Here is a 12,417-nt window from a genome sequence, read left to right on the forward strand (position 1 = left end):
GCAAACTAGCCACTGCGATCAGGACTGCGATCCCAGTGACTATGCAAACCCATCGCAGAGTGATTGACAGGAAGTGGCATTTGTGGGAGGTGACGGGGGGGTGGTCGGCAAACCGCATGCGTGCCAGTGAGTTTGAACGCCGTTACATGGGTGTGCATAAATTATCCACTGCGATGCCGTACACAGCTTGAGTACTCATGACGTGTGATGAAGTTAGCAATTTCTGATTAAAATCAGAGTTTGTGCAAGTGTGCGTGAGGCTGTGATTGTACTCGATGTTACCGATGGTTTCACAGTCTTGCTAAGTATTACGGATGTGTGTAAGATAAGGTGGGCATCCTTATGTTTTGCTAAGCCTGCATTGTTATCGCGGAGATTAGCATACCTTTGCAGTGAGACTGTGTGCATAATCATCGCTGATATTAGCAACTGCATTGCGTGCGTATAAGCAGAATAGCGATCCGTACTGAATCAGTCCCAGAGCGGCTTCTGTCGCAGTGATGGGATTGCAAATCCAGCAGGGGGTATCATACACCTCTTGCTGCCTTTGCATAATAGCAAGGATTGCAATTGCAAAACTGCCTGCGTGCAGCTTTGCAATTGCGATCCTTGCTGAATCAGGCCCTACAGCATGTCACATTAAACTGTGTCTTTTCTGAAGAAGGGTGTGTGACTGACACCAGAACACAGCAGTCAGTAATGAATGACCAATTATATTACACAGAAAGTGTCTCACATCATCAGACTCAATAGCAGGCTGCATGGTAATATAATCACAGCAAAGCCCCTTAAGAGCCATATGACCATGCAATGTTATTTCATCCCCTTGAACTTTGAGAAAATTGAGTATTAATGGGCACATAACTTTGTTACCAGAGATAATATGTGTAAGCTTCTTCTCAATTCTTCAAATTTCATAATTTGTTGTGTTTATAATATATTGGCTCGGTTTGCTAATAAGCATGGCAGGTAGCCACTTTCTCTATTACAGTCTAAAACCTACTACTGTAAATTTAATAAGCAGATCATACATATACAGTTTTGTACTTACAATGTAGGAATTGAAAATGTTCACCATACATCAGAAAAACTAACTATCAATAAATATTTGAAGTACAATTTCAACATTGTGTCATTATTGACATTCTGAATGTCGACACAGATGGTCGCGATGGTGATCCGTCGCAGTGTCATACACCTCCTGCTGCATTTGCATGATTGCAAGGATTGCATTGCAAGGATCGCCTGTGTGCAGCTTTGCAATTGCGATCCTTGCTGAATCAGGCCCAAAGCCAACAGAATGCACATATACACAGCATGTCTGGCAATTACACTATAAGCCTCATTCAGAGACGGTCGTAGGATGCAAGCGGTCGCTCAGAAACAGGGCGGCCGCTTGCATCCTGAACGGCCGCCTCCATGTCGGTCGTTAGGCTGTGGGTTAACACCCACAGCTCTAACGACCGCTAAGGTCAAGACCATCGCGACCATCGGGGTTTATGACGAGACCCTAGGGTAGGGTCTCGTCAACCTTAAGCCCCAGGGAGCTTCCAGCTCTGTTTGAGCAGGAAGCTCAGCGCTCGCGACCGACTCTGAATAAGGTCCTATATGCTTTCTGTTAGCTTTGTCCACAATATTGTTGATATTACCATATATTCTAAAAAAGGTTGTTCTATATATAATAAAGGGGGTATTATACAGGACACAGAAGTGTTCTATATTTAATTATTTCTGGATCATAACAGATTTACACCCTAGTAATATTACCTTTGAATCCTAATCTCTGGATAGTAAGTTACCTCTAATTATCATACACAGTGAAATTTATCACTCGTTTTGGTGATAAAACTCGTTAGTAAATGGGGGCCATGGTTTGGGTGTTATTTCACCACATATGTGTAAATATTTCCTGGTTTGCCTATGTGTGACCAATTATCATTTTATCAGACGTTTCTAGCACAAGTGCTCACCATTACTCCACACAAGTTTTGACATGTGGTTATTTTGCTGTTTGTTTTTGTGTGATTTACTGTGTTAGGTCTCTTCTGGACACATGCAGTATTTTACTTTTTAAAATTTGAATTACTACCAATGAATTAATAATAATTTAGTAGGTTTAAGTGCCCCCAAAAAGAGTTATTTTCTCTTTGTTTCCTAATTTTAGTAGTTCCCCAGTCTCAAGGGTGCACCTCCACTTTACTACATAAACTCCTTTTGGAATTATATTAAATAAATATATGTGGAGAAAACCTACGCAACCTGATACCAGTACCAGCACCAGTGTTTAGGGTACTGGTATCAGGTTGTGATACCAGCGTATTTATACTGCATATAGGTCCTGGAGGACGGTGTATCGTACAGGGTGTATGCATTCGGCCACTTGCAGTGCATTAGTACATTCCCTGCTGTATAGAGTACATAGCAAGTCACCTGACCTGGTTTAATTATGCACGCACACAGAGGCAGCACTGCTGAGTGATGGAAGGTGCGTACACACTCATTTGATTTTGAAAGAACAGCTCAAAATCGAAAGAGCTACCAAATGATTGTATAGGTATGCACAAAGCTTAAGCAATTTAATATACCTGATATTATTATTATTATTATTATTATTATTATTATTACCAGTTATTTATATAGCGCACACATATTCCGCAGCACTTTACAGAGAGAATATTCGGCCATTCACATCAGTCCCTGCCCCAGTAGAGCTTACACTCTATATTCCCTACCACATGCCCACACACATACACACACGAGTTAATTTTTTTTTTGGAACCAATTATCCTAATAGTATACTTTTGGAGTGTGGGAGGAAACCGGAGTACCCGGAGGAAACCCACGCAAGCACAGGGAGAATATACAAACTCCACACAGTTAGGGCCATGAAGGGAATTGAACCCATGACCTTAGTGCTGTGAGGCAGTAACGCTAACCATTACACTGTCTGTGCTGCCCAAACATACTGATACATATTTATTTTTCAACGTTGTATTTGGGAGTGTGTTTTAGTGTATGATCTCTATATCCACATGTAACAAATCAGTTCTCTGGGGGAAAAAGCTACTGACGTTCACATATAAAAAAAAAAAAAGTGATCCTTTTGTTAAGTCTGTCCATATCATATTTAATGACATTTGATAAAAGAGTTCATGATCTGTACAGAATGCCCTGATATTTTATCTATGTGATGGACACAGAGTCCTCTGATTCAATACCTCTTTTAAGATGAGTTTTCTGTTTGTTCTTTATATAACTGCTACACTCTTGTACCTATTAGTATTTGCAGAAAGTTAGTTATGTGGTGATGGATCCAGGGTTCATAAAAGGCTGTGGTTGGTGAAGGATTTGGGGTTATGACAGAAATTAACAGAATACAGTGGTTTGGACCATTCTCTTTAACATTAAGTAGTTAATCAGCAGTCAATACAATTCTATAAATAATGACAAATAAGTAGGTTTTTAAGATGATCATTGACATTAGGTACTTTTCTAATGGTATTATCACTGTTTCACCAGCCTGAATCTTCACAGTATGTATTCTGAACCGTAGGTCCTCTAGTAGCTCACAGTTGTGTGTTGAGTAGCATAGGGCCTCATTCAGAGGTGGACAGTTCTGTTATTAAATTAACTGGACTTTGATGGTATGGACATCACTTTTGAATTCAGTCTCTTCATGTGGTGTAGCTTTGCTAATAAGGATAGTCCCCTTTCGGTTACTGTGTGTACTCTGACAATATTTTTACCTGGCCATGGCTTATATGTACAATTTATGATCTTTGGTTAGTGTCAAGTACAAGACTTTCTGTCACTTAAAGCTTAGGGGATATATAAATGATTTTTCTGCTATAGGTACTGAATCATTCTCATGTTACACTTTGTTCCAGCTGTATCTCTCTATAGTTGTCGTCTCTCAAATGGTTCTCTCCTTAGCACTAGTCTCTATAGCTGCCTATTTGATAGTGGTCTCTGCAGTTGTTCTACTAACCTCTCTCACATGGCCTTCAGAGTCGTCATGATTCTGTGCGGAGAGGGTGTGACCGGCAGCTCTGGTAAGTGCAGCACTGACTGGGCATCCTCAGTGCACTCGATCGGCTGCATATACTGTTCCACAGGAGACTCCACAGGTGCTGCAGCAGCAATCCTGGCTGCAGGGTGCCATTCCAGGCACCCTGCTAGCCAGGAGCAAGGGCCACAAGGGTGCTACCCACAGAGCCTATGTGCTCTGTGTAGCGGCACCAGTCGCCCATAGCTAGTTACGGCCCTGCATATAATTATCAGGGATACTAAGCTGCTACTCCCAGTATGCACTCAAAATGTGTCTAATGTAGACCATAACTGAATATCCATAATACCTGAGGTATAATCCAGAGTCCAGACATTGACTGTTTAGGTTCCAAAGGGATTTTGCACCTTGTATGGTGTTTCACAGATAGAAGTCCTATCCAAAATATCTACTTGTGAATTTTCTATAGGACACTGTAAGCTGTATGGGCTACCTACGTGCCCCAATAAGCTATGTTCAAAGTCATTTTCTTGTTGCTTGTTTATAAATCCATCAAGATGTAGGTCTAAAATTGGTGCATGCTCATCTTCTTGTCCCACCTGTCCTATAAAACCAATACCATTGCTCACAATAACACTTGACATTAATGGGAGAGATGGGTTTGTATCGAGAACAGTATTTGGCTCCTGACTATCGAGAGGCAACAACAAATTAAAATTGCAAAGATTATTTTCTAACTCCTTGCATGTCCTACTGTCAAAGTCCAGGAATGGATTATTAACATTATTTTGGAAAGCTGCTTGGGGACAATAAGAAGTCATGTTGCAATGATTTGTGGTAGGATTGTGAAAATATTTCCCGTTATTATTTGGCTGATCCTTGAAAACTCTGCCATAAGTTTCCGATGTGTCTGTTTGGCTGTTATTTTTCTGAGGGCAATATATGGACTGCATGTTCAGTGTAGCATCCTTTTGGGAGGTAGTATTAGTAGAATTGCAGAACTGACTTGCGTAATTTACCAATTCAGAGCTCTTAGACAGCTCCTGATGTATTTTCTGTCTTGGCTTGTTATTTTGTATAAACATTTCTGGAGAAACACCCACAGGACAGGAACTGATAATCACCTTATCTTTTGCTGGATTTATTAACGGAAAGTTTGTCATTTTTCTAAAGTCCTGTATAAAGAATAAATAAAATACTGTAGATTAATTATCAGTTACATACAATGTATACTTAGCAAAAGTAGTTAATAAAAGTAAACATTTTACTTGGGCCCTCATATAAGATAAGGGCATGTTTAAGAGGCTAGGGGGTCTATTTACTAAGCTTTGTTAGGAGATTAAGTGAACGGTGATAAGGTACAATCAGCTCCTAACTGACATCTTTCAAACATAGCCTGTGACGCTGGTACCTAATCACCGTTCACTTTGTTTCCTAACAAAGCTTAGTAAATAGACCCCGAGGTTGCTAAGTTGTCCTTTTAATTACTGACATATATGAATTACATAGGGTCAGGGGAGCAAAACAAGGCTCATCGATATGTGTTATGGTGCATACACACGGTCCAACTTGCTCGATCATCAATATCGTTGAATGATTTTTTTCGTTATCGTTCATATCGTCCTGCAAAGCTGGACCGTGTGTATGCACCATTTGTAATTAAAGAATAAACTGACAATCCTTTTTAAAATGCCATTCTTACCTATACTATAAGTTAACCATAATTCTGTTCTGCGTACATAGAAAAAATGACACTGGTGTTTGTACCAGAGTTCCCTATACAGTCAGGATAAGCTCTTCTCTAAAAAGCATAGCAGATAAAGCAGATGTGCCAGTACTGTACATGAACTCATCAGGGGCATCTTAAGAGAGGAGGAAGCCTGTGTGCATTCCCCATCCGGGGTCCCCTCCTCTCTCCTCCCGGCGGCCGGCAGCCGACTAAAGTGGATGGCCGGCCACCGTATGATCAGTAGACTCTGGGCACTAGAGTGTGCCCAGAGTCTACTGTGCATGCGCAGATTGCCGGGGAAATGGCGTAGCAGCCACTTTCCCAGCGATTTTCTCGCTGCGCATGCGCAAAACGCAGGAAAAATGGCCACGGCGGCTATTTTCCCACGTTTTGTGCAGTGCCGAGTCACCCAACACAGGACCTCGGAGAAGTAAGTTTTAGATAATATGGGCTCAGGGTGTGTGGTGTGGTCTCCCCCTGGTCCCCCGTCCCTTTCCCCGGAAAAGTCAGCGATTTGTGGGTCCACGAAGAGGGGATGGAGCTAAAGAACTGAAAAATCGGGAGCCTCCCACAACTTCCAGGAGTGTAGGCAAGTACGCCGCAGTTTCCCTGTAGTGCACTGCTGAATCAGGCCCAGAGAGCACTTCCAGTGGAAAGCCACTCCCCTGCTATTTCATCAGCCCTACCTGGCTTCTAGGGGCTCCACCAGATGCGGATTATGTGACGTCAGCAAGTGTGGCTCACAAGCCACCCAAACCCTCTCTATCCACCTAAAACTCGAATCCACTGTCCCAATGACTCTTGTTTTATAAGCGGTACTAGAATTATATGAGATGTCTTACATTGCACATTAACTGCATTGGACATTGCTTACTTTTTTTCTATAACGTTGCATCCCGGGGCTTGGTGTATATGAGAAATGCAGTCAAACCCACATTTTCGGGGTTTGACTGCATTTCTCACCTTGCTGCATCCCGCCCACAGTATTTTCTTTTTCACAAAAGTGGCATACTACATGTTTACATACATAAGTCAATTGGAAGCTATAACTATTGTGGGATACAGTTATTACTAAAATATAATAACAGTATTGCAGCGCTTTCTGTGGAAATATTTTTTTCTGGTTTTGTTTGGAACAAAGATGTTTCACCGATATACATTTTAGTAACAAATCTGTATTGTAATGTTCAGGATGTTTGGGTTAATTTCTTCTATAACTAACTAAACAAGTGCAAAAGGAATGCATGCATGCAAAAAGACCAGTTTTACCAGTGCTCTGCATTTAATATAAATTATGTTTGACCTACAGAGCAGTTCACATACATGCTGAAGAACCAGAATGGCAGCATATGTAATTGTGTTGAAGAAGACAGATAGCAGATTTTTGCAAGTCACAAGGCATTGGGGTGTTGTAGCTAACTAAAGAAACACTGGTTTCAAGCTGTATTTTGTTGCTTCAGTTTACCTTTGAGAAACCATTTATACAATCAACACACAGAATTGCCAACAGTACCTAATTGTCAGGATAGATTTTTAAGATTTGTCCCTAGAAATGTCCCTATTTGTTTTAATGTTTACTAACTACTAGGGGTGTGCACCGGCCACTTTTCGTGTTTTGTGCTTTGGTTTTGGATCTGGATCTTTCTTCGTGTTTTGGATCTGGATTGGTTTTGCCAAAACCACCCTTCCGTGTTTTGGGTTCTGGGTTTTGTGTTTTGGATCTGTATTTTTTTTTAAAAAAGCATAAAAACAGCTAAAATCACAGAATTTGTTGGTTTCTCTGCTCCTATGCTATTATTAACCTCAATAATCGTAATTTCCACTCATTTCCAGTCTATTCTGAACACCTCACACCTCACAATAGTGTTTTCATGTCCAAAAGGTTGCACCGAGGTAGCTGGATGACTATGCTAAGCGACACGAGTGGGCGGCACAAACACGTGACCCATCTAGGAGTGACACTGCAGTGGCAGACAGGATGGCAGTTAGAAAAACTAGGCCCCAAACTGTACATAATGCAAAGAAAAAAAAGAAGTGCAAGATGGAATTGTCCTTGGGCCCTCCCACCCACCCTTATGTTGTATAAACAGGACATGCACACTTTAACAAATCAATCATTTCAGCGCCAGGGTCTGCCACACAACTGTGGCTGAAATGATTGGTTCGTTTGGGCCCCCACAAAACAAGCTGGCAATTAATGTGTCCCTGCACAAACTGGCTCTACGGAGGCAAGATGTCATCCTCATCCTCCTCATCCACCGATTCCTCACCCTCTTCAGTGTGTACATCCTCATCCTCACAAAGTATTAACTCGTCCCCACTTGAATCCACCACCACAGGTCCCTCTGTACCTTCTGGAGGCTGGTCTCCCTGGAAGAGCTGATAATTCATTTTGATGAACATCATCTTCTCCACATTCTGTGGAAGCAACCTCCTACGCCTTTCGCTGACAAGGTTCCCGGCTGCACTAAACACTCTTTCGGAGTACACACTGGAGGGGGGACAACTCAGGTAAAATAGAGCCAGCTTGTACAGGGGCCTCCAAATTGCCTCTTTTTCCTGCCAGTACAGGTATGGACTGTCTGACATGCCTACTTGGATGCTGTCACCGATGTAATCCTCCACCATTCTGTCAATGGTGACAGTATCATATGCAGTGACAGTAGACATGTCAGAAATTGTTGCCAGGTCCTTCAGTCCGGACCAGATGTCCAAACTTGGTCCTGCCTGCCCTGCATCACCGCCAGCGGGTTGCTTTGGATACCTAAGTTTTTTCCTGGCAGCCCCAGTTGCGGGAGAAAATGAAGAAGGAGCCGTTGATGTGTCACGTTCCGCTTCAGCTGACAGTGTGTTCACCAGCAGGTCTTTGCACCTCTGCAGGCTTGTGTCGGCCGGAAAGAGAGACACCACATAGGCTTTAAACCTAGGATCAAGCACGGTGGCCAAAATGTAGTGGTCTGATTTCAACAGATTGACCACCCTGGAATCCTGGCAAAGCGAATGAAGGGCTTCATCCACAAGTCCCACATGCCGAGCGGAATCGCTCCGTCTTAGCTCCTCCTTCACTTTCTCCAGCTGCTTCTGCAAAAGCCTGATGAGGGGAATGACCTGACTCAAGCTGGCTGTGTCTGAACTGACTTCACGTGTGGCAAGTTCGAAGGGCTGGAGAACCTTGCACAACATGGAAATCATTCTCCACTGCGCTTGAGTCAGGTGCATACCCCCTCCTTTGCCTATGTCATAGGTGGATGTATAGGCTTGTATGGCCTTTTGCTGCTCCTCCATCCTCTGAAGCATATAGAGGGTTGAGTTCCACTGCGTCACAACCTCTTGCTTCAGGTGATGGCGGGGCAGGTTCAAGAGTGTTTGCTGGCGCTCCAGTCTTCGGCACGCAGTCGCTGAATGGCGAAAGTGGCCAGAAATTTTTCGGGCCACCCAAAGCGTCTCCTGCACGCCCCTGTCGCTTTTCAGAAAATTCTGCACCACCAAGTTTATTGTGTGAGCAAAACATGGGACGTGCTGGAATTTGCCCAGATGTAATGCCCGCACAATATTGGTGGCGTTGTCAGATATCACAAATCCCCAGGAGAGTCTAAGTGGGGTAAGCCACTGGGCGATGATTTCCCTCAGTTTCTCTAAGAGGTTGTCGGCGGTGTGACTCTTACTGAAACCGGTGATACACAGCGTAGCCTGCCTTGTAACGAGCTGGCGTTTCTGAGATGCTGCTACTGGTGACGCTGCTGCTGTTGCTGCGTAAGGTGATACATCTACCCAGTGGGCTGTCACAGTCATATAGTCCTTAGTCTGCCCTGTTCCACTTGTCCACATGTCCGTGGTTAAGTGGACATTGTGTACAACGGCATTTTTCAGGACACTGAGGACACTTTTTCTGACGTTTCTGTACAGTCTCGGTATCGCCTGCCTAGTGAAGTGGAATCTAGACGGGATTTGGAACCGGGGACACACTACCTCCATCAATTGTCTAAATCCCACTGCACTAATGGCGGATACCGGACGCACGTCTAACACCAACATAGCAGTCAAGGCCTCAGTTATACGTTTTGCTTCAGGATGACTGCTGTCGTACTTCATCCTCCTCGCTAAGGACTGTTGGAGGGTCAATTGTTTAGTAAAAGTAGTGGTGTTCCTACTTCCTCTCTGGGATGATGAACGACTCCCAGCAGCAGCAGCAACAGCAGCAGCGGCAGCAGTAGGCGTAGCAATGCAGGATCCTCCAGAGGAATCCCGGATAGGAGAGGCAGTCATGCCAGTGACATGGCCTGCAGGACTACTTCCGATCCTGACTAAGGAGGAAATTGACGAGGAGGGAGTTGACGGTGTGGTTTGCAGGCGCTTGGATACAACAGGACAATGGGATTTAGGTGTCCCTGGACTGCTTACGGTCTTAGCCAAAGTTTCTGAACTTGACAGTAACTTTTTATGAACGCGCTGCAGGTGCCGTATAAGGGAGGATGTTCCTAGGTGGTTGACGTCCCTACCCCTACTTATTTCACCTTTACATATGGTACATATGGCAAGACAGTTGTTGTCCGGATTTGGATAGAAATATTGCCAGACCAAAGAGGTGGAATGTTTGGTCTTCTGCCCAGGCATGACCGTGATGGGCTTTTTCATCCCACGGACAACAACTGTCTCCCCCGGAGCCTGATTTAAACAAACCACATCACCATCAGAATCCTCCTCGCCAACTTCCTCCTCAGCGCCAGCTACACCAGTATCCTCATCCTGTTGTACTTCAACAGTGACATCTTCAATTTGCATATCAGCAAGTGGACTGTGGGTGCTCCTTTCAGCACTTGCAGGGGGCGTGCAAATGCTGGAAAGAGCCACCTCTTCCCGTCCAGTGCTGGGAAGGTCAGGCATCGCAACCACCACCACACTTGGACTCTCCTTGGGGATTTGTGATATCTTCTTAGAAAGCACAGTTCTTCGCTGTGCTTTTGCCAGCTTAACTCTTTTGATTTTTTTAGTGGGAGGAGGGCTTCCATCGTCATGTGAAGCTGAACCACTAGTCATGAACATACTAGGGATCGACCTTAGCCGTTCCTTGCCACTCCGTGTCGTAAATGGCATATTGGCAAGTTTACGTTTTTCTTCAGCTGATTTAAATGTCTTTTTCAAGGTCATTTTCCTGAACTTTGCCATTTGAGATTGTATGTGCCCTCTACTATGACATTGGGCATCGGCCTTGGCAGACGACGTTGATGGCATGTTATCGTCTATGTCATGACTAGTGGCAGCAGCTTCAGCACTAGGAGGAAGTGGTTCTTGATCTTTCTCTATTTTATTTTTATCGGAGAAAGTTTGGTCCTCCATTTATGTTATATCGATTTGATATATACGTGCGGCTAAACACAGAAAATAATTTTTTTTTTGGTTTAGACTGGAGTGTACTTTGGGGGTTACAGCACCCTTTAACGGTCAAGCCAGCCGGCCCCTTACTTATGACACAGGCGCACGCTTGGCACTACTTTGTTGATGCACGTGCGGCTACTGCGCACACAATTCACAAACACAGAAAATAATTTTTTTTTGGTTTGGACTGGAGTGTACTTTCAGGGGTTACAGCACCCTTTAACGGTCAAGCCAGCCGGCCCTTTACTTATGACACAGGCGCACGCTTGGCACTACTTTGTTGATGCACGTGCGGCTACTGCGCACACAATTCACAAACACAGAAAATATTTTTTTTTTTGGTTTGGACTGGAGTGTACTTTGGGGGTTACAGCACCCTTTAACGGTCAAGCCAGCCGGCCCTTTACTTATGACACAGGCGCACGCTTGGCACTACTTTGTTGATGCACGTGCGGCTACTGCGCACACAATTCACAAACACAGAAAATAATTTTTTTTTTGGTTTGGACTGGAGTGTACTTTGGGGGTTACAGCACCCTTTAACGTTCAAGCCAGCCGGCCCTTTACTTATGACACAGGCGCACGCTTGGCACTACTTTGTTGATGCACGTGCGGCTACTGCGCACACAATTCACAAACACAGAAAATAATTTTTTTTTGGTTTGGACTGGAGTGTACTTTCGGGGGTTACAGCACCCTTTAACGGTCAAGCCAGCCGGCCCTTTACTTATGACACAGGCGCACGCTTGGCACTACTTTGTTGATGCACGTGCGGCTACTGCGCACACAATTCACAAACACAGAAAATAATTTTTTTTTGGTTTGGACTGGAGTGTACTTTCGGGGGTTACAGCACCCTTTAACGGTCAAGCCAGCCGGCCCTTTACTTATGACACAGGCGCACGCTTGGCACTACTTTGTTGATGCACGTGCGGCTACTGCGCACACAATTCACAAACACAGAAAATAATTTTTTTTTGGTTTGGACTGGAGTGTACTTTCGGGGGTTACAGCACCCTTTAACGGTCAAGCCAGCCGGCCCTTTACTTATGACACAGGCGCACGCTTGGCACTACTTTGTTGATGCACGTGCGGCTACTGCGCACACAATTCACAAACACAGAAAATAATTTTTTTTTTGGTTTGGACTGGAGTGTACTTTGGGGGTTACAGCACCCTTTAACGGTCAAGCCAGCCGGCCCTTTACTTATGACACAGGCGCACGCTTGGCACTACTTTGTTGATGCACGTGCGGCTACTGCGCACACAATTCACAAACACAGAAAATAATTTTTTTTTGGTTTGG

At 44.1% G+C, this 12,417-nt stretch overlaps 1 protein-coding gene across 1 annotated transcript in view; it reads right to left on the reverse strand.

Moving 5' to 3' along the window:
• Positions 1–2,689: 2,689 nt before the first annotated feature.
• Positions 2,690–12,417, reverse strand: part of IL22RA1 (interleukin 22 receptor subunit alpha 1) — a 44,352-nt gene continuing 34,624 nt past the window's right edge. The window contains exon 7 of the mRNA XM_088460572.1: positions 2,690–5,181. Coding sequence (XP_088316698.1) covers positions 4,390–5,181 — 792 coding nt within the window. The 3' untranslated portion in view covers positions 2,690–4,389. The remainder of the gene's footprint in view (positions 5,182–12,417) is intronic.

This window comes from Taudactylus pleione, unplaced genomic scaffold (genome assembly GCF_031769625.1).
Source record: "Taudactylus pleione unplaced genomic scaffold, aTauple2 ptg000007l, whole genome shotgun sequence".
NCBI classification, from domain to species: domain Eukaryota; kingdom Metazoa; phylum Chordata; class Amphibia; order Anura; family Myobatrachidae; genus Taudactylus; species Taudactylus pleione.